The sequence below is a fragment of the Carcharhinus amblyrhynchos genome, chromosome 1, assembly GCF_965287045.1.
Source record: "Carcharhinus amblyrhynchos chromosome 1, sCarAmb.v2.hapA, whole genome shotgun sequence".
NCBI classification, from domain to species: Eukaryota; Metazoa; Chordata; class Chondrichthyes; order Carcharhiniformes; family Carcharhinidae; genus Carcharhinus; species Carcharhinus amblyrhynchos.
Genome location: NC_137324.1, coordinates 42,637 through 65,745, shown reverse-complemented (window position 1 = coordinate 65,745; position 23,109 = coordinate 42,637). Strand labels below are relative to the sequence as shown.

At 46.0% G+C, this 23,109-nt stretch overlaps 1 protein-coding gene across 1 annotated transcript in view; it reads left to right on the top strand.

Moving 5' to 3' along the window:
• The window catches only part of LOC145348421 (disintegrin and metalloproteinase domain-containing protein 12-like), a gene marked incomplete at its 3' end in the record, with an annotated part of 253,493 nt that overhangs the window by 193,743 nt on the left and 36,641 nt on the right, over window positions 1-23,109 (top strand). Inside the window, exons 16-17 of the mRNA XM_080196638.1 lie at window positions 1,542-1,734; window positions 19,469-19,546. Coding sequence (XP_080052764.1) covers window positions 1,542-1,734; window positions 19,469-19,546 — 271 coding nt within the window. The remainder of the gene's footprint in view (window positions 1-1,541; window positions 1,735-19,468; window positions 19,547-23,109) is intronic.

Genomic DNA, 23,109 nt, shown 5'->3' with positions numbered 1-23,109 from the left:
TGGTCTCTGGTCCAACCGGCGAGGCCATCGTGACAGCGTCCTGTCGATGGGGATCTTGCTGGTAAGGAACTTCACTGGTGAGGCCCAAAAACAAGTGAGCCCAGGACACGCCCCCCCCTTTTCAGGCTGGAGGCTGATCTCACCGCACAGCCGGTGCCAGTAAGTCCGCGAGAGGTGAACCGTCCCCCTTGTAACCTTATAAATTGCCCCTTCCACCAACCAGCGCTACAAGATGGTAAGATCGCCCCCTATGTGACAACATGGGGGAAGCAGTTTTCAAAAGGCAATTTGACATGAACTAAAGACAATGGGATATTGCAGAGAAAGGGCAGGAGGGTAGGACTGGCTGAGTTCCTGTTGCAAAGCACCAGCAACTTGTCAAAGGGCTGAATGGTTACACCACAGAGGCCGACCATTCTCACAATGTGTCCACATGGAGGTGCAGTCTCACAACACCAGGTTAAAGCCCAACAGGTTTACTTTACATCACGAGCTTTCGGAACGCTGCTTCTTCATCAGGTGGAGGTAGAAGGAAGAGGAGCTCTCTGCCAAACCTGAAATCTGCTTTCAAAATATCCAATAGAATTGTAGAATCCTACAGTGCAGAAGAGGCCCTTCAGCCCATCGAGTCTGCACTGATGCATGAAAGGCCCTGACCTGCCCACCTAATCCCACTCGCCAGCACTTGGCCCAGAGCCCTGAATGTTATGGCGTGTCAAATACTCATCCAGGTACTTTTTAAAGGATGTGAGGCATCCCACCTCCACCACCCTCCCAGGCAGCGCATTCCAGACCCTCATCACCCTCTGGGTAAAAAAAGTGTTTTTTCAAATCCCCTCCCTAAACCTCCCACCCCCTTGATTTTTAACTTGTGTCCCCTCATAACTGACCCTTCAACTAAGAGGAACAGCTGCTCCTTATCCACCCTGTCAATGCCCCTCATAATCTTGAACACCTCATTCAGGTCCCCTTTCAGTCTTCTCTGCTCCAGAGAAAACAACCCAAGCCTGTCCAACCTCTCTTTATAACTTAAATGTTCCATCCCAGGCAGCATCCTGGTGAATCTCCTCTACATCCCCTCCAGCGCAAACATGTCCTTCCTATAATGTGGTGACCAGAACTGCACACAGTACTCTAGCTGTGGCCTCACCAAAGTTCTACACAGCTCCATCATGACCTCTCTGCTTCTGTAATCTATACCCTGATTGATAAAGGAGACTGTGCCATATGCCTTTTTCACTACCCTATTCACCTGCCTTTCCACCACTTATCCACTCATTTGACCATCTTCTTGTAACCCAGGACACTCACCCTCAGTGTTAACCACCCAGCCAATGACAAACCTACTGATCCTACCCTCCACATAGTCGTCTATGTCATTTGTAACAATGATGAACAATAGGAGGCCCAGCACGGATCCCTGTCGTACCCCACTGATCATTGGCCCCCAGTCACTAAAGCAGCCATCTGTCACCATAGTCTGTCTCCTACTGCTGAGCAATGAGAATGTGGAAGCTTCTAACTACCCCTCTCTCCGACAGGGATGTAGCATGTGGAAAAATCCAGTGTAAGGGTGGAGGTTCTAAGCCAATCCGAGGAGGGAACCTGGATATTGTGACCACCAGAATGACTGTCAATGGTGTGAAGTATGTTTGCAGAGGAACATATTCTTCTTTCTTTGATTCAAGTAGTCCTGACCTCGTTCAACAAGGAACCAAGTGTGGAGACAACAAGGTAACTAATTCCCAGTCAATATTCCAGCAATTAACACCAAAGCAATTGACATTGCTCCACTTCCCCATTCCCACCTTGCTTCTTGCTGTCCTCTCCATATTTGGGGAAAGAGGGTTCAGGATATTGAAGCAGAGCAGGTTCAAAGGGCCAAATGGCCTACTCCTGCTTCTAATTTCTGTGTTTCTTCAGCACACTATCCCTAACAACCCAGATCCTCCACTTTACCACATTCACTTTCTGCTCCAATTCCTCACCCTCATTGCTGTTCAGCACTGACTTCCCCTTTCCCTTAGTGCAGATACATGACATCAACTACACTCCCCTCATCTATCCTCCTCAGGAAATTCACTGCCATTCCTCAAACTGCTGCCCCTCCATGTTTTACTGAACAGAAGTCTTTGGTGACATTAATAAGTCCCCTTGAGCTGCCGTGGCAGTGAGTATAGGAAATGGAGGATGAAGTGGACAGCTGGAGAGGGGTTTTCCATTCCTGAGACATTGGATCTGGTTCTGGGGCGGAAGGGACATTTAGGTGACAGTGATTATTGAACCATAAGCTTTAGGTTGACTGCACAAAAGGAGAATTTGCAGTAAATGAAAGTGATAACGAGATTCTTGGTCAAGAAGGGAGTCAAAGGTTACCATGGTGGGGACAGGAAAGTGGAGTTGAGGCTATAGTCAGATCAGAGCATGGTGGAGCAGGGTTAAGGGGTTAAATTAAACTGATTTGATTTATGATTGTCACATGTATAAGCATAGTGAAAAGTATTGTTTTTTGTGCGCTATACAGACAAAGCATACTGTTCATAGAGAAGGAAACAAGAGAGTACAGAATGTAGTGTTACAGTCATAGCTAGAGTGTAGAGAAAGATCAACTTACTGCAAGGTAAGTCCATTCAAAAGTCTGACTGCAGCAGGGAAGAAGCTGTTCTTGAGATGGTTTGTACGTGACCTCTGACTTTTATACATTTTTGTCAATGGAAGAAGATGGAAGAGAGAATGTCGCGGGTGTGTGGAGTCCTTGGTTTGCTGGCTGCTTTTTCGAAGCAGTGTACACAGAGTCAGCGGATTGGAGCTGATTTGCGTGATGGACTGGGCTTCATTCACGACTCTTTGCAGTCTTGGGCAGAGCAGGAGCCGTACCAAGCTCTGACACAACCAGAAAGAATGCTTTCTCTGGTGCGCCTGTAAAAGTTGGTGAGAGTCGTAGCTGACATGCCAAATTTCCTTTGTCTTCTGAGGCATTGGTGGGGCTTTCTTCACTATAGTGTTGGCATGGAGGGACCAGGACAGCTTGTTGGTGATCTGGACACCAAAAAACTTGAATCTCTCAACGATTTCTACTTCATCCCCATTGATGTAGACGGGGATATGTTCTCCTTTATGTTTCCTGAAGTCAATGACAATCTCCTTCGTTTTGTTGACATCGAGGTAGAGATTATTGTTCACATTTTGAAAGGGCACTCTCATTCTCCCAGTTCACAAAGGTTGTCGAGTTGTGTAGTGCCTTCCACCAACCAAAGTACTGCTCGCTGAGACTACTTCCTGGCAGTCTAACCTCCCTGTGAAGTGGGTTGGAACATCAATGCAGCTGTACACCCCTCACTGCTGCCTGAGAGTGGGGTTCAAAACACACGGCAGCTGCTCTACCCCATGTTGCAGCAAGGAAGACCCCACCCCCACCCCCGTCAACCCCTGTTCCCGAGGAGGCTGTTCACACACCAAGCACAGCATGGGAGCTGAGAGTGCAATCAGTACTGATCTTCAGCTGCCTCTGACATGACCAATCCTCAAGCTCACACGAGATTGAGTGAGTCAGATGCACACTCCCTCACTCTCTCATGGTCTATTTATTAATTAGAGTTGAATACACACACTCACTCTCTCGGGGTGATATTTATTAATTAGAGTTGGATACACACTCCCTCACTCCCTCAGGGTGATATTTATTAATTAGAGTCGAATACACACTCTCTCACTCTCTCGGGGTGATATTTATTAATTAGAGTCGAATACATACTCTCTCACTCTCTCGGGGTGATATTTATTATTTAGAGTCGGATACACACTCTCTCAGGGTGATATTTATTAATTAGAGTCGGATACACACTCTCTCACTCTCTCGGGGCGATATTTATTAATTAGAGTCGGATACTCACTCTCTCACTCTCTCAGAGTGATATTTATTAATTAGAGTCGGATACACACTCTCTCACTCTCTCAGGGTGATATTTATTAATTAGAGTCAGATACTCACTCTCTCACCCTCTTAGGGTGATATTTATTAATTAGAGTCGGATACACACTCACTCTCTCAGGGTGATATTTATTAATTAGAGTCGGATACTCACTCTCTCACTCTCTCAGGGTGATATTTATTAATTAGAGTCGGATACACACTCTCTCGGGGTGATATTTATTAATTAGAGTCGAATACTCACTCTCTCACTCTCTCAGGGTGAAATTTATTAATTAGAGTCGGATACACACTCACTCTCTCAGGGTGATATTTATTAATTAGAGTCGGATGCTCACTCTCTCACTCTCTTGGGGTGATATTTATTATTAGAGTCGGATACACTCTCAGGGTGATATTTATTAATTAGAGTCGGATACACACTCTCTCAGGGTGATATTTATTAATTAGAGTAGGATACACACTCTCTCAGGGTGATATTTATTAATTAGAGTAGGATACACACTCTCGTGGGGTGATATTTATTAATTAGAGTCGAATGCACACTCTCTCATTCTCTCGGGGTGATATTTATTAATTAGAGTCGGATACACACTCTCTCGGGGTGATATTTATTTAGAGTCGGATACACACTCTCTCAGGGTGATATTTATTAATTAGAGTAGGGTACACACTCTCTCAGGGTGATATTTATTAATTAGAGTCGGATGCAGACTCTCTCACTCTCTCAGGGTGATATTTATTAATTAGAGTCGGACACACACTCTCTCGGGGTGACATTTATTAATTAGAGTCGGATACACACTCTCACTCACTCTGTGTGATATTTATTAATTAGAGTCATATACACTCTCTCACTCTCTCAGTGTGATATTTATTAATTAGACTCGAATACACAGTCTCAGGGTGATATTTCTTAATTGGAGTCAGATACACACTCTCTCACTCTCTCGGGGTGATATTTATTAATTAGAGTCGGATACGCACTCTCTCAGGGTGATATTTATTAATTAGAGTCGAATACTCACTCTGTCACTCTCTCGGGGTGATATTTATTAATTAGAGTCGGATACACACTCCCACACTCTCTCAGGGTGATATTTATTAATTAGAATCAGATACACACTCTCTCACTCTCTCAGAGTGATATGCAGAGGGACCTCGGGGTCCTTGTGCATGAGTCGCAAAAACCCAGCCTGCAGGTGCAGCAGGTGGTCAGGAAGGCGAATGGGATGCTGGCCTTCATAGCGAGGGGGATTAAATATAAAAGTAGGGAGGTCTTGCTGCAGCTGTATAGGGCATTGGTGAGGCCGCAGCTGGAGTACTGTGTGCAGTTTTGGGCGCCGCACTTACGCAAGGATATTTTAGAACATAGAACATTACAGCGCAGAACAGGCCCTTCGGTCCACAATGTTGCGCTGACCAGTTAAAAAAAAACAACAACAATGACCCACTAACCTAAACCAATCCCTTTTCGTCCATAAACCTGTCCACAGACCTCTTAAACGCCCCCAAACTAGGCGCATTTACAACTAGGCGCATTTACAACAATTTTGGCCTTGGAGGGAGTGCAGAGGAGGTTTAGAACATAGAACATAGAACATTACAGCGCAGAACAGGCCCTTCGGCCCACGATGTTGCGCCGACCAGTTACAAAAACAATGACCCACTAGCCTATACCAATCCCTTTTCGTCCATAAACCTATCCAGAGATCTCTTAAACGCCCCCAAACTAGACGCATTTACAACTGCAGCAGGCAGGGCATTCCAATCCCTCACCACCCGCTGGGTAAAGAACCTACCCCTGACATCCGTCCTGTAGCTACCCCCCCTTAATTTAAAGCCATTTACTAGGCTGATGCCAGAGTTGAGGGGGTTGAGCTATGAGGAGAGGATGAATAAATTAGGCTTGTACTCGTTAGAGTTTAGAAGAATGAGGGGAGATCTCATTGAGACGTATAAGATGATGAATGGGATGGATAGGATAGAGGTGGAGAGACTCTTCCCGCTCAGAAAGGACAGTAGGACTAGAGGGCACAGCCTCAAGATAAAGGGGGGGCGGTTTAGAACGGAGTTGAGGAACTTCTTCACTCAAAGGGTGGTGAATCTCTGGAATTCTCTGCCCGTTGAAGTGGTGGAGGCTGCCTCGCTAAATATTTTTAAGACGCGGGTTGATGGGTTTTTGATAAGCGAGGGGATTAAGGGTTATGGGAGAGGGCGGGAATGTGGAACAGAGCCACGACAGATCAGCCATGATCTTATTGAATGGCGGGGCAGGCTCGAAGGGCTAGATGGCCAACTCCTGCTCCTATTTCTTATGTTCTTAAGTTCTTATGTTCTTATTTAGAGTCGGATACACACTCCCACACTCTCTCAGGGTGATATTTATTAATTAGAGTCAGATACACACTCTCTCACTCTCTCAGGGTGATATTTATTAATTAGAGTCGGATACACACTCTCTCAGGGTGATATTTATTAATTAGAGTCGGATACACACTCTCAGGGTGATATTTATTAATTAGAGTCGGATACACACTCTCTCGGGGTGATATTTATTAATTAGAGTCGGATACACACTCTCTCAGGGTGATATTTATTAATTAGAGTCAGATACACACTCTCTCAGTCTCTCGGGGTGATATTTATTAATTAGATTCGGATACACACTCTCTCAGGGTGATATTTATTAATTAGAGTCGAATACACACTCTCTCACTCTCTCAGGGTGATATTTATTAATTAGAGTAAGATATACACTCTCTCACTCTCTCGGGGTGATATTAATTAGAGTCGAATACACACTCAGGGTGATATTTATTAATTAGAGCCGGATACACACTCTCTCACTCTCTCGGGGTGATATTTATTGATTAGAGTCGAATACACACTCTCTCACTCTCTCAGGGTGATATTTATTAATTAGAGTCGAATACACTCTCACTCTCTCGGGGTGATTTTTTTAATTAGAGTCGGATACACACTCTCTCAAGATGATGTTTGTTATTTAGAGTTGGGTAAACACTCTCACTCTGTCAGGGTAACATTTATTAATTACTCTTTATTATGAATTAAATTTTTTCTTTTCTCAGCAAGTTGCTTCTTTTCTCCTGTTCCAACTTCTTTCGAAATTGAACGTTTAATGTTGTGCCAAACCCGAGTGCTGAAATTTGATCATCCACAACTTGAGTGAGACGAAAATGGGAATGTGGCTTCACAAATGAAAAGTTTGGCCAATGTTGTCAGTGTCTCATCTGCCCTTACCAAAACCCCGTGCCCCTCGTTTGTTACCTCTCCAACTGATCTAAACAAAAAAGACTGCAGCCTGGAATATGGACTTCCATTCCTGTTTGTGCGTTATTGTGATAGCTGCAACCTCACACAGTCATGTTTCCATCTGTGTCATAGAACATAGAACATAGAACATTACAGCGCAGAACAGGCCCTTCGGCCCACGATGTTGCGCCGACCAGTTACAAAAACAATGACCCACTAGCCTATACCAATCCCTTTTCGTCCATAAACCTATCCAGAGATCTCTTAAACGCCCCCAAACTAGACGCATTTACAACTGCAGCAGGCAGGGCATTCCAATCCCTCACCACCCGCTGGGTAAAGAACCTACCCCTGACATCCGTCCTGTAGCTACCCCCCCTTAATTTAAAGCCATGCCCCCTCGTGCTAGCTTTCTCCATCCGAGGAAAAAGGCTATCACTATCCACCCTATCTAAACCTCTAATCATCTTATATGTTTCAATAAGATCCCCTCTTAGCCGCCTTCTTTCCAACGAAAACAACCCTAAATCCCTCAGTCTCTCCTCATAGGACCTCCCCACCATACCAGGCAACATCCTAGTAAACCTCCTCTGCACCCTCTCCAACGCCTCCACATCCTTCTTGTAATGCGGGGACCAGAACTGCACACAGTACTCCAAGTGCGGCCGCACTAGAGTAGTGTACAGTTGCAACATTACACTGCGACTCCTAAATTCAATCCCCCTACCAATAAACGCCAAGACACCGTACGCCTTCTTAACAACCTTATCTACTTGATTCCCAACTTTCAGGGATCTATGTACACACACACCTAGATCCCTCTGTTCATCCACACTATTCAAAGTCCTCCCGTTAGCCCTATACTCGACACATCTGTTGCTCCTACCAAAGTGAATTGCCTCACACTTCTCCGCATTAAATTCCATCCGCCACCTCTCGGCCCAGCTCTGCAACCTATCTAAGTCTCCCTGCAGACTATGACACCCTTCCTCACAATCTACCACACCTCCAACTTTGGTGTCATCAGCAAATTTACTAATCCACCCAACTATACCCTCATCCAGATCATTAATAAAAATTACAAACAACAGTGGCCCCAAAACAGATCCCTGAGGCACACCACTCGTAACTGTACTCCATGATGAATATTTACCATCCACCACCACCCTCTGTCTCCTATCTGATAGCCAATTCCTGATCCAACTTCCTAGATTACCCACAATCCCATACATCTGCATTTTCTGCAGAAGCCTACCATGGTGAACCTTATCGAACGCCTTACTAAAATCCATGTATACCACGTCAACTGCCTTGCCCCCATCCACCTCTTTGGTCACCTTCTCAAAAAACTCAATAAGGTTAGTAAGGCACGACCTACCCGCTACAAAACCATGCTGACTATTTCTAATCAATTCATTACACTCCAAATAACTATAAATCCTATCCCTAATAATTTTTTCTAAAACCTTGCCCACAACAGAAGTAAGACTCACCGGTCTATAATTCCCGGCAAAGTCTCTGTTCCCCTTCTTAAACAATGGGACAACATTCGCTATCCTCCAATCCTCCGGGACTACACCAGAGACCAATGACGACCTGAAGATCTGAGCCAGAGGCTCTGCAATCACCTCTCTAGCCTCCCAGAGAATCCTAGGGTAGATCCCATCCGGACCAGGGGACTTATCTATTTTCAGCCCCTCAAGAATTTCCAGCACATCCCCTTTATCAACCGTAATACTGTCTATTTTACACCCCTGCAACCCAATGTCCTCCTCAGCTATATTCATGTCCCCCTGCGTGAACACCGAAGAGAAATATTGGTTCAATACTTCTCCAATCTCCTCCGGTTCCACACACAACTTCCCCCTGCTGTCTGTAACTGGCCCTAATCTTGCCCTGACCAACCTTCTGTTCTTGACATACCTATAGAACGCCTTAGGATTCTCCTTAATCCTATCAGCCAAAGTCTTCTCATGTCCTCTTTTAGCCCTTCTCAACTCACTCTTCAACTCCCTCCTAGCCAATCTAAAGCTTTGTAGTGCACTATCTGAGCCCTCCAATCTCATCCGAACATAAGCCTCCTTTTTCTTTTTAACCATCGACTCAACTCTTTTAGTGCACCACGGTTCCCTAGATCTACCAAATCCACCATGCCTGACAGGGACATACCTATCAAGGACTCGCAGTAGCTGCTCCTTGAAAAAACTCCACATTTCAGACGTTCCCAGTCCCTGTAATCCCCTAATCCAATCCATGCTTCCTAATTCACTCCTGATAGCCTCATAATCGCCCTTACCCCAGCTAAAATTGCTGACCCGAGGTTCATGCCTATCTCTTCCCATCACTAAGGTGAACGTAACCGAATTGTGGTCACTATCACCAAAATGCACACCAACTTCCAAGTCTAGCACCTGGTCTGGCTCATTTCCCAGCACCAAATCCAATATAGCCTCACCTCTAGTTGGCCTGTCTACATACTGAGACAAAAAACCTTCCTGCACGCTTTGTACAAACACTGACCCCTCTAGCGAGCTAGAACTATAGCAACTCCAATCAATATTCGTAAAGTTAAAGTCCCCCATAACAATTACCCTATTACTTTCACTCCTAACCAGGATTGTCTCCGCAATCCTTTCCTCAACCTCTCTAGAACTTTTAGGAGGTCTATAAAAGACTCCCAACAGGGTGACCTCTCCTCTCCTATTTCTAATCTCCGCCCATACTACCTCAACTGACAAGTCCTCATCAAACTTTCTCTCCGACACTGTGATACAGTCCTTGACTAGCAATGCTACCCCACCCCCCCTTCTACCTTCTTCTCTACTCCGACTAAAGCATTTGTACCCCGGAACCTGCAACATCCATTCCTGACCCTGCTCTATCGATGTCTCAGAAATGGCCACAACATCAAAGTCCCAGGAACTGATCCACGCTGCAAGTTCATCCACTTTATTGCGAATACTCCTCGCATTAAAGTACACGCATTTCAAACCCTGCTCCGCCCCACCCCCACTATGCCGTGCCTTGCATTCCCCAACTATGCCCCCCTCACTTTCACCCCCTTTCCTCACTATCCCTCCCCCCCTCCGAATCAGTTTAAACCTTCCTGCATCGCTTTTGCAAATTTACCCCCCAGGATATTGATTCCCCTCTGGTTCAGGTGTAGACCATCCCTCTTATAGAGGTCCCACCTTCCCCAGAATGAGCCCCAATTGCTCAAGTACCTGAACCCCTCCCTCCTGCACCATCCCCTCAGCCACGAGTTCAAACTTTCCCTCTCCCTATTCCTCTCTAAACTATCCCGTGGCACAGGCAAGAGTCCAGATATAACTACTCTTTCTGACTTTGCCTTTAGTTTCCACCCCAACTCCATAAATCTTTGCTTAATATCCCCTTCCCTTAATCTCCCTATGTCATGTGTCCCCACATGAACTATAACTTGGGGTTGATCTCCCTCTCCCCTAAGAGTCCTGAATACTCTGTCCGATACATCCTGGACCCCAGCCCCTGGTAGGCAACACACCAGCCCAGAGTCCCTACCCTTACCTCCAACTCTCCTATCTGTCCCCATAACTGTGGAGTCCCCAATCACGAGGCCCAATCTCTTACCCCTAACCACCTGAGGCTTGCCAATAGGCTCACCCCCAGAGACCTGCTCCCTTTGGCTATCCCCAGTTGATTTCTCCTCAACTGTAGCCTCCAGGACCGAAAACCTATTTTGGAGGGGAACAGCCCCTGTGTCATAAGAACAGCCCCTGTGTCATAAGAACAGCCCCTGTGTCATAAGAACATAAGAAATAGGAGCAGGAGTAGGCCATCTAGCCCTTCGAGCCTGCCCCGCAATTCAATAAGATCATGGCTGATGTGAAGTGGATCAGTTCCACTTTCCCGCTTTCTCCCCATAACCCTTAATTCCCCTGTCTATCAGAAACCTATCTACCCGTGACTTAAATATATTTAGCGAGGTAGCTTCCACCACTTCAACGGGCAGAGAATTCCAGAGATTCACCACCCTTTGAGTGAAGAAGTTCCTCCTCAACTCTGATCTAAACTGCACCCCCCTTATCTTGAGGCTGTGCCCTCTAGTCCTGCTATCCTTTTTAAGCAGGAAGAATCTCTCTACCTCTACCCTATCCATCCCCTTCATTATCTTATACGTCTCTATAAGATCCCCCCTCATCCTTCCAAACTCCAACGAGTACAGACCCAGTCTATTTAGTCTCTCTTCATAGTCCAACCCCCTCATCTCTGGTATCAGCCTAGTAAACCTCCTCTGCATTCCCTCCAAGGCCAATATATCCTTGCGCAAGTGCGGCGACCAAAACTGCACACAGTACTCCAGCTGCGGCCTCATCAGTGCCCTATACAGTTGTAGCAAGACCTCCCTGCTTTTATATTCTATCCCCCTCGCTATGAAGGCCAGCATCCCATTCGCCTTCCTGACCACCTGCTGCACCTGCAGGCTGGGTTTTTATGACTCATGCAAAAGGACCCCCACGTCCCTCTGCACCGCAGCATGTTGCAGCTTTTCGCCCTTTAAATAATAATCCCTCCTACTATTATTTCTGCCTAAGTGGATAACCTCACACTTGCTAACATTATACTCCATCTGCCAGGTCCTCGCCCACTCGCTCAGCCTATCCAGATCCCTCTGCAGACTTTCCACACCCTCTGCGCAATTTGCTTTTCCACTCATCTTCGTGTCATCAGCAAATTTTGTCATCCCACACTCAGCCCCCTCCTCCAGATCATCTATATAAATGGTAAATAGTTGAGGCCCCAGCACCGATCCCTGCGGCACTCCACTCGTCACCAACTGCCAACTAGAATAGCACCCATTGATACCAACTCTTTGCTTCCTATTAGACAACCAATCCTCTATCCATGCAACACCTTACCCCCAACTCCGTGCACCCTAACCTGCTGTAGCAACCTTTTCTGAGGCACCTTATCAAACGCCTTTTGGAAATCTAAAAACACCACATCCACCAGTTCCCCTCTGTCTACCGCACTGGTCACATCCTCATAGAAATCCAATAAATTCGTCAAACACGACTTCCCCTTAACGAATCCATGCTGTGTCTGCTCGATCAAACCATTGTTTTCTAGGTGCCTCGCTATCTCTTTGATGACGGATTCCAGCATTTTTCCAACTACAGACGTTAAACTAACCTGCCTTTTGTCTGCTACCTTTTTTAAACAGCGGCGTAACATTAGCTGTTTTCCAATCTTCCGGCACTTCCCCGGAGTCCAGCGAATTTTGATAAATAATTACTAAGGCATCCACTATCACCTCTACCATTTCCTTCAGAACCCTAGGATGCATTCCATCCAGTCCTGGGGACTTATCCACCTTCAGTCCCGCTAGTCGACCAAGCACTACCTCTCTAGTGATAGTAATCGCATTCAGGCCCTCAACTCCTACCATCCTTCTATCTTTAATATCTGGCAAACTATTCGTGTCCTCCTCTGTGAAGACCGAGGCAAAAAACTTATTTAAAGCCTTAGCCATTTCCTCATCACCCACCGCTAAATCCCCCCTCTCATCCTCCAAGGGTCCAATATTCACTCTAGCCAGCCTCCTCTTCTTTATATATTTGTAAAAACTTTTACTGTCATTCTTTATATTTAGAGCTAGTTTAGCTTCATACTCTATCTTTCCTTTCTTTATCACCCTCTTAGTCATTCTTTGTTGATTTTTAAATCTTTCCCAATCTTCCAATCGCCCACTATTTTTAGCCACTCTGAACGCATCAGCTTTTAATTTAATACTCTCCTTTATTTCCTTCGATAACCACAGCTGGTTATCCCTTGTCCTACAGTCCTTCTTTACCATCGGAATATATTTCTGCTGAGTACCAAAAAGATCTCCTTAAAAATCCTCCACTGTTCCTCAGCCGTCCTACCGACCAATCTGCGCCCCCAATCTACATTCGCCAATTCTGATCTCATCCTATCATTATCCCCTCTGTTCAAATAGAGGACACAGGTTCGGGACCCTATTTTCTCATCCTCCATCTGCATCAGAAATTCAACCATGTTATGATCACTCATCCCAAGAGGATCCCTTGCAATAAGATCCCTAATTCTACCTGCCTCGTTACACAACACCAGATCTAAGGTGGCTCGCTCCCTCGTAGGTTCCGTTACACACTGTTCAAGGAAACTATCCCGACAGCATTCCAAGAACTCTTCCTCAAGCCCACCCCGTCCAACTTGGGTCATCCAATCAATATGCAGATTAACATCCCCCATAATTATCGCCGTTCTGTTTCTGCACACATCAATTATTTGCTTGTTTATAGCCCACCCCACATGAAAGTTATTATTGTGTCCACAGATCATTCCTTTTTTTATACTCCTTCCATTGAAGTACAGACTCTTGAAGACTGTCAAACTCCCTTTTTGATTTTCTCTTTAATTTCCTCTGTCTTCCAGACTCAGCCACTGATTTCCTGACCTCTGTTAACATTCCTGATTCTGTCCAGCCTTCTAATTCTCCCAAGCTTCCAAACACCCCCCGTGGTCAGCACGGTGACACAGTGGTTAGCACTGCTGTCTCACAGTGCCAGGGACCCGGGGCAGCACGGTGACACAGTGGTTAGCACTGCTGTCTCACAGTGCCAGGGACCCGGGGCAGCATGGTGACACAGTGATTAGCACTGCTGTCTCACAGTGCCAGGGACCCGGGGCAGCACGGTGACACAGTGATTAGCACTGCTGTCTCACAGTGCCAGGGACCCGGGGCAGCACGGTGACACCGTGATTCACACTGCTGTCTCACAGTGCCAGGGACCCGGGGCAGCACGATGACACAGTGATTAACACTGCTGTCTCACAGTGCCAGGGACCCGGGGCAGCACGGTGACACAGTGATTAGCACTGCTGTCTCACAGTGCCAGGGACCCGGGGCAGCACGGTGACACAGTGATTAGCACTGCTGTCTCACAGTGCCAGGGACCCGGGGCAGCACGGTGACACAGTGATTAGCACTGCTGTCTCACAGTGCCAGGGACCCGGGGCAGCACGGTGACACAGTGATTAACACTGCTGTCTCACAGTGCCAGGGACCCGGGGCAGCACGGTGACACCGTGATTCACACTGCTGTCTCACAGTGCCAGGGACCCGGGGCAGCACGGTGACACAGTGATTAGCACTGCTGTCTCACAGTGCCAGGGACCCGGGGCAGCACGGTGACACAGTGATTAGCACTGCTGTCTCACAGTGCCAGAGACCCGGGGCAGCACGGTGACACCGTGATTCACACTGCTGTCTCACAGCGCCAGGGACCCGGGGCAGCACGGTGACACAGTGATTAGCACTGCTGTCTCACAGTGCCAGGGACCCACATTCAGTTCCAGGCTTGGGTTGCTTTCTGTGTGGAGTCTGCGCATTCTCCCAGTGTCTGCGTGGGTTTCCTCCCAGTGCTCCGTTTTCCTCGCACAGTCTGAAAGACAGTGCTGGTTGTGTGCATTGGCTGCGCCAAAGTAGCAGTGGCCTGTTGGTATTATCACTCAAGTAGTAATGTAGAAACTGAGCTAATGTTCTGGGGACCGGGTTTGAATCCCACCACAGCAAAATAGGCAACAACACCTCCCCCACGATCATCCTCAATACTGGTGCCCCACAAGACTGTGTTGTTAGCTTCCTACTATACCCCTTATACACCTATATCTGTGTGACCAAATTCCCCTCCAGTTTGATTTTCAAGTTTGCTGATGGCACCACCAGAGTAGGTCAGATCTCAAAGAATGACGAGACAAAGCACAGGAATGAGATAGAGAATGTGGTGAGTTGGTGCAGCAACAATAATCTCTCCCTCAATGTCAACAAAATGAAGGTAATTGCCATTGACATCAGAAAGTGTAAAGAAGAACGTGCCCCTGTCTACATCAACGAGTAGCAAATGCCCCAAGCTTTCGGAACAGCTTGGGGCATTTGCTATAAATAAATTTGTTGGACTTTAAGCTGTTGTTGTGTGATTTTTTTCTGTTTTACCCCAGTCCAACGCTGGCATCTCCACATTACATCAACGAGGACAAGGTAGAAACGGTTGAGAGCTTCATGTTTTTAGGTGTCCAGATCACCAATAACTTTTCCTGGTCTCCCCATGCTGACACTATAGTTAAGAAAGCCCATCAATGCCTCTACTTTCTCAGAAGCCTCAGGAAATTTGGCATGTCAGCTCTGACTCTCACCAAGTTTTACAGATGCACCATAGAAAGCATTCTTTCTGGTTGTATCACAGCCAAATTTCCTCAGACTTCTGAAAAAATAGAGACGTTGGTGGGCTTTCTTCACTATAGTGTCGGCATGGGAGGGGGAGTGGATCCAGGACAGGTTGTTGGTGATCTGGACACCTAAAAACTTGAAGCTCTCAACCCTTTCTACTTCATCCTTGTTGATGTAGACAAGGACATGTTCTCCTTCATGCTTCGAGAACATGACAGTCGCCTTCTTTTTGTTGACATTGAGGGAGAGACTATTGTTGCTGCACCAGTTCACTAGATTCTGTACCTCATTCCTGTATTCTGTCTTATCATTGTCACTACGATGGTGTCATCAACAAATTTGAAAATCGAATTTGAGGGGTATTAGGCCACACAGTCATTGGTGTACAAGGAGTATAGTAGGGGGCTGAGAACCCAGCCTTGTGGGACACCAGTGTTGAGGATGATCGTGGATAACGTGTTGTTGCCAATCCTTACTGATTGTGGTCTGTGAGTTAGGAAGTTCAGGATTCATAGAACATAGAACATAGAACATTACAGCGCAGAACAGGCCCTTCGGCCCACGATGTTGCGCCGACCAGTTACAAAACAATGACCCACTAACCTAAACCAATCCCTTCTCGTCCATAAACCTATCCACGGATCTCTTAAACGCCCCCAAACTAGGCGCATTTACAATTGCAGCAGGCAGGGCATTCCAATCCCTCACCACCCTCCGGGTAAAGAACCTACCCCTGACATCCGTCCTATAACTACCACCCCTTAATTTAAAGCCATGCCCCCTCGTGCTAGATTTCTCCATCAGAGGAAAAAGGCTATTACTATCCACCCTATCTAAACCTCTAATCATCTTATATGTTTCAATAAGATCCCCTCTTAGCCGCCTTCTTTCCAGCGAAAACATCCCCAAATCCCTCAGCCTCTCCTCATAGGACCTCCCCTCCATACCAGGCAACATCCTGGTAAACCTCCTCTGCACCCTCTCCAAAGCCTCCACATCCTTCCTGTAATGTGGGGACCAGAACCGCACACAGTACTCCAAGTGCGGCCGCACCAGAGTTGTGTACAGTTGCAACATGACGCTGCGACTCCTAAATTCAATCCCCCTACCAATAAACGCCAAGACACCGTATGCCTTCTTAACAACCTTATCTACTTGACTCCCAACTTTCAGGGATCTATGTACACATACACCTAGATCCCTCTGCTCATCCACACTATTCAAAGTCCTCCCGTTAGCCCTATACTCGACACATCTGTTATTCCTACCAAAGTGAATTACCTCACACTTCTCCGCATTAAACTCCATCCGCCACCTCTCGGCCCAGCTCTGCAATTCAGTTGCAGAGGGAGGTGCCGAGCCCCAGGACACGGAGTTTGGAGATGAGTTTCACGGGAATAATGGTTTGAAGGCTGAGCTGTAGCCAATAAATAGGAGTCTGACATAGGTGTCCTTGTTATCTAGATGTTCCAGAGTTGAGTGCAGGGCCAAAGAGATGGCGTCTGCTTGGTTTTTCTTCAGTACCGGGGTGATGGTTGTCTTCTTGAAGCAGACAGGGGCCTCAGAGTAGTGTAAAGAGAGGTTTTAACTACTAGTTTTAAGTTAGCTACAGGTCTGGCTCAAAAGTTAAAGTTCTAAATTGGGGCAAGGCTAATTTTGATAGGAACAGGCAGGCTCTTTCAAAAGTTAATTGGGAGGGGGCCTGTGGGAAGACAAAGGGACATCTGGGAAGTGGGAGGCTTCCAAAAGTGTGTTAACCAGGGTTCAGGGAAAGCACGTTCCTCTTAGAGTGAAGGGCAAGGCTGGCAGAAGTTGGGAACCCTGGATGACTCAGGATATTGAGGCTCTGGTCAAGACAAAGAAGGAGGCACATGACATGCATAGGCAGCTGGGATCAAGTGAACCCCTTGAAGAGTATAGGGGGTGTAGGAGTAGGGTTAAGAGAGAAATCAGAAGGGCAAAAAGGGGACACAAGATTGTTTTGGCAGATGAGACAAAGGAGAATCCAAAGAGATTCTACAAATACATAAAGGCCAAAGGAGTAACAAGGGAGAGAGTAGGGCCTCTTAAGGATCAACAAGGTCATCTATGTGAGGATCCACAAGAGATGGGTGAGATCCTAAATGAATATTTCTCATCAGTATTTACTGTTGAGAAATGCAAGGATGTTCGGGAACTTGGGGAAATAAATAGTGATGTCTTGAGGAGTGTACACATTACAGAGAAGGAGGTGCTGGAAGTCTTAAAGTGCATCAAGGTATATAAATCCCCAGGACCTGATGAAGTGTATCTCAGGACATTGTGGGAGACGAGGGAGGAAATTGCGGGTCCCCTAGCAGAGATATTTGAATCATCGATTGTCACGGGTGAGGTGCCTGAAGATTGGAGGGTGGCAAATGTTCTGTCCTTGTTTAAAAAGGGCTGCAGGGAAAAGCCTGGGAACCACAGGCCAGTGAGCCTCACATCTGTGGTGGGTAAATTGTTGGAAGGTATTTTGAGAGACAGGACCTACAGGCATTTCGAGAGGCAAGGACTGATTAGGAACAGTTAGTATGGGTTTGTGAGTGGAAAATCATGTTCCACAAATTTGATTGAGTTTTTTGAAGTTGTAACCAAGAAGGTAGATGCGGGCAATGCAGTTGATGTTGTCTACGTGGACTTTGTCAAGGTCTTTGACAAGGTACCACATGGTAGGTTGTTGCATAAGATTAAATTTCACAGGCTCCAGGGTGAGGTAGCCAAATGGATACAAAATTGGCTGGATGACAGAAGCCAGAGGGTAGGTGTAGAGGGTTGTTTTTTTTTAAAGTGGAGACCTGTGACCCCTGGTGTGCCTCAGAGATCGGTGCTGGGTCATTTATATCAATGATTTGGATGATAATACAGGGGGCACAGTTAGTAAGTTTGCAGATGACACCAAGATTGGTGGCATTGTGGACAGTGAGGAAATTTATCTCAGATTGCAACAGGATCTTGATCAATTGGTTCAGTCTGCTGACAAATAGTGGGCTATTTGTCAGCTCACTGGGTTTAATTTAGATAAATGCAGGGTGATGCATTTTGGTAGATTGAACAAGGGCAGGACTTATTCAGTTAATGATAGAGCATTGAGGAGAGTTACAGAACAAAGATCTTGGGGCATATGTTCATAGCTCCTTGAAAATGGAGTCACAGGTGGACAGAATAGTGAAGAAGGCATTCGGCCAAGCACGGGCAGAACATTGGATACAGGCTTTGGGACGTCTTGTTGAAGTTGTACAAGACATTGATAAGGCCACACTTGGAATACTGTGTGCAGTTCTGGTCACCCTATTACAGAAAGGATATTATTAAACTAGAAAGAGTGCAGAAAAGATTTACTAGGATGCTAGGACTTGATGGATTAAGTTATAAAGAGAGGCTGGATAGACTGGCATTTTTTTTTCCATGAGCGGAGGAGGCTGATGGGTAAACTTAAAGAGGTCTATTAAACATTGAGGCGCACAGATCAGCTGGATCGTAAACATCTTTTCCCAAAAGTCAGTCTAACACTAGAGGGCATAGGTTTAAGGTGAGAGGGGAGAGATACAAAAGTGTCCAGAGGGGCAATTTTTTCACACACAGGGTGGTGAGTGTCTGGAACAAGCTGTCAGAGGTAGTGGTAGAGGTGGGTACAATTTTGTCTTTTAAAAAGTGCTTACATGAGTATGATGGCTATAGAGGGCTGTAGGCCAAATTCGGGCAATTGGGATTAATATAGGGGTTTAAAAAAGGGGTGGCATGGACAAGTTGGGCTGAAGGGCCTGTTTCCATGCTGTAAACCTTTGAGCCTATGACCTCTATGACTCTATGTGTGACAAAATCAATGAATCAGACTCCATCACCCAGCAATCTCTGACCATCTGCGACCCCAACAACTGATCCCATCAAACATCCTGAATCTGGACACAGTCTCAGAGAGTTTGGAGTCAGATGTTTTGACACATTACTATACCCGAATGATTGTGACACTGTGGTGAAAATAATGTGATATTTTGTTTATTCCACAGGCCTGTATTGACACAAAGTGTCAGAGTGTGGAGTTATTCAATGTAGAAAGCTGTGACCAGACCTGCAATAACAAGGGGGTATGGAATGATATCACTCTGTTTCCAATCAGACTGATAGATTTACGGATTATACTATTAGAATGCAAAGTCTATCTTACCCTCTGATCATCTTGTATGCCTCAATTAGGTCACCTCTTAACCTTCTTCTCTCGAATGAAAATAACCTCAAGTCCCTCAGCCTTTCCTCATAAGACCTTCCCACCATACCAGGCAACATCCTGGTAAACCTCCTCTGCACCCTTTCCAATGCCTCCACATCTTTCTTATAATGCGGCGACCAGAACAGTACGCAATACTCCAAGTGCGGCCGCACCAGAGTTTTGTACAGTTGCAACATGACCTCACGGCTTCGAAATTCAATCCCTCTACCAATAAAAGCTAACACACCGTACGCCTTCTTAACAACCTTATCAACCTGGGTGCCAACTTTCAGGGAGCTATGCACATGTACACCGAGATCTCTCTGCTCGTCGACACTATCAAGAGTCCTTCCATTAGCCCTATATCCTGTACTCCTGTTACTCTTACCAAAGTGAATCACCTCACACTTTTCCGCATTAAACTCCATTTGCCACCTCTCAGCCCAGCTCTGCAGCTTACCTATGTCCCTCTGCAAACTGTAACATCCATCCTCACTGTCTACAATTCCTTCAACTTCAGTGTCATCAGCAAATCTACTAATCCATCCTTCTACACCCTCATCTAGGTCATTTATGAAAATGACAAACAGCAGTGGCCCCAAAACAGATCCTTGAGCTACACCACTTGTAACTGAACTCCAGGTTGAATATTTCCCATCTTCTATCAGCTAGCCAATTCCTGATCCAAACTGCTAAATCATCCTCAATCCCATGCATCTGCATTTTCTGCAATAGCCTACCATGGGGAACCTTATCAAATGCTTTGCTAAAATCCATATACACCACATCAATTGCCTTACCCTTATCCACCTCTTTGGTCACCTTTTCAAAAAACTTGATAAGATTTGTGAGGCACGACCTACCCTTCACAAAACTGTGTTGACTATCCCTAATCAATTTATTTCTCTCTAGATGATTATAAATCCTATCTCTTATAATTCTTTCCAAAACTTTGCCCACAACAGAAATAAGGCTCACCGGTTTATAATTCCCAGGATGGTCTCTACTCCCCTTCTTGAACAAGGGGACAACAAGGGGTAGACCTGCAGTGGATGCTTCCCCTTGTGGGGTATTCTGGGATGAGAGGGCATAGTCTGAGGATAAGGAGCAGCAAATTTTGAAGAGAAACTATTTCTCCCAAAGGGTTATGAATCTGTGGAATTCACTCCCTCAAAGTGCGTTGGTTGCTGGGACAGTGAGTAAAGTTCAGGATTTTTAATTGGGAGTGGATTGAAGGGTTATGGGGCGAAGGCTGGGAATGGGGATGAGGAACACATCAGCCATGATCAAATAGCAGAGCGGACTCAATGGGCTGAATTCTGCTCCGATATCTTATGAACTTAACTTGAACCATACAGATTCCACATCATCTATGCTAAGATCTTTCCTCAATATTGAATCAACATCATCTTTAATCAACAATGCAACTCTACCACCTTTTTCTTTCTGTCTGTCCTTCCTAAACACTGAATAGCCTCAATGTTTCAGTCCTATCTTTGCTCACCTTGGAGCCACATCTCCACAATGCCAACTATATCATACCCCTTTACATCCATTTTGTTTTGAATGCTCCAAGCATTCAGGTACAAAACCTTAAGGTTAAATTTTGTAACGTTTCTTGTCCCATTTCTACTTTTTTTAAGTCTGTCTTTATCTGACTCTGCACTCATTTAATACCTCACCCTTTTCCTCTGGCTCCAGGCATAGATTCCCTCCTTTGTCTTTGAGAAGGCCAACACTCTCCTTGGCTATCCTCTGGTTCTTTATGAGTATATAAAAAGCCTTGGGATTTTCCTTAATCCTACTGGCCAATGCTTTTTCATGACCCCTTTTAACCCTCCTTCCTCCTTGTTTAAGTTTCTTTCTACCTTCCTTGTATTCTACAGTTTCTTCCTGTGTTCCCAGCCTCCGAGCTTTGATAAATGCTTCCTTTTTCTCTTTGACCAGGCTCACAATATCTCTCATGATCCAAGGTTCCCAAAACTTGCCATCCTTATCCTTCATCCTGACAGGAATGTGCCGGTCCTGAATCCCTATCAACTTACATTTGAAAGCTTCCCACATGCCAGATGTTGATTTGCCGTCAAACATCTGCCCCCAAACTACTTTCTTCAGTTCCTGCCTAATATTGTTGTAATTAGCCTTCCCCCAATTTAGCACCTTAACTTGAGGACGACACTTATTTTTATCCATCAGTATCTTCAAGCTTACTGAATTGTGGTCACTGTTCCCGATCTGCTCCCCTACTGAAACATCGACCACCTGGCTGGGCTCATTCCCCAACACCAGGTCCAGTGTGGCCCCTTCCCAAGTTAGACCATCAATATACTGTTTCAAGAAGCCCTCCTGGATGCTCCTTACAAACTCTGCCCCATCCACACCCCCAGCACTAAGTGACTCCCAGTCAATTTTGGGGAAGTTAAAATTTTCCACCACAACAACTCTGTTACTTTTACACCTTGCCAAAATCTGCCCACATATCTGTTCCCCTATCCCCCGCTAGCTGTTGGGTAGCCTATAATAAACCCCCATCATAGTGACTGCACCTTTCCTATTCCTGAGCTCTTACCCACATTGCCTCGATGTATGAACCCTTCGAGGTGTCCTCCTGCAGTACAGCTGTGATATTCTCCTTAACCAATAGTGCAACTCCCCCATCCCTTTTCCATCCCCCTCTATCCCGCCTGGAACATCTGTATCCTGGAATGTTAGGCTGCCAATCCTGTCCTTCCCTTAACCAAGTCTCTGTATTAGCAACAACATCATAGTTCCAAGCTCTAAGTTCATCTGCCTTACATTTTACACTTCTCACACTGAAACAAATGCAATTCAGTTCACCGGACCCTCTCTGATTAGCAATCCCACCCTGCCTGCTGTTTTTGAGTATTACAGGCCCTATTCTCTGGTTCCCCTTCAGCTAATTCACCTTTGCTTTGGTTCCCACCCCTCTGCCAAACTAGTTTAAACCCTCCCATGTGACACTAGCAAACCTCCCAGCCAGAATGTTTATGCCCTTCCAGTTTAGATGCAACCCATCGTTCTTGTATAGGTCCCACCTGCCCTGGAAGAGACCCCAATAGTCCAGATATCTGAAACCCTCCCTCCTACACCAGCTGTTTAGACAGGTGTTGGGCTGCACTATCTTCCTATTCCTAGCCTCACTGGCACGTGGCACAGGGAGTAATCCTGAGATTACAACCCGAGAGATCCTGCTTTTTAACTTTCTACCTAACTCCCTAAACTGCTGCTGCAGGACCTCATCACTCCTCCTGCCTACGTCGTTACTGCCAATATGTACCAACCTCTGGCTGTTCACCCTCTCCCTTCAGAATGCTTTCTGTCTGTTCAGAGACATCTTGGACCCTGGCACCGGGAAGTCAACATACCATCCTGGAGTCTTTTTCATGTCCACAGAATCGCTGATCTGCACCCCTAACTGTA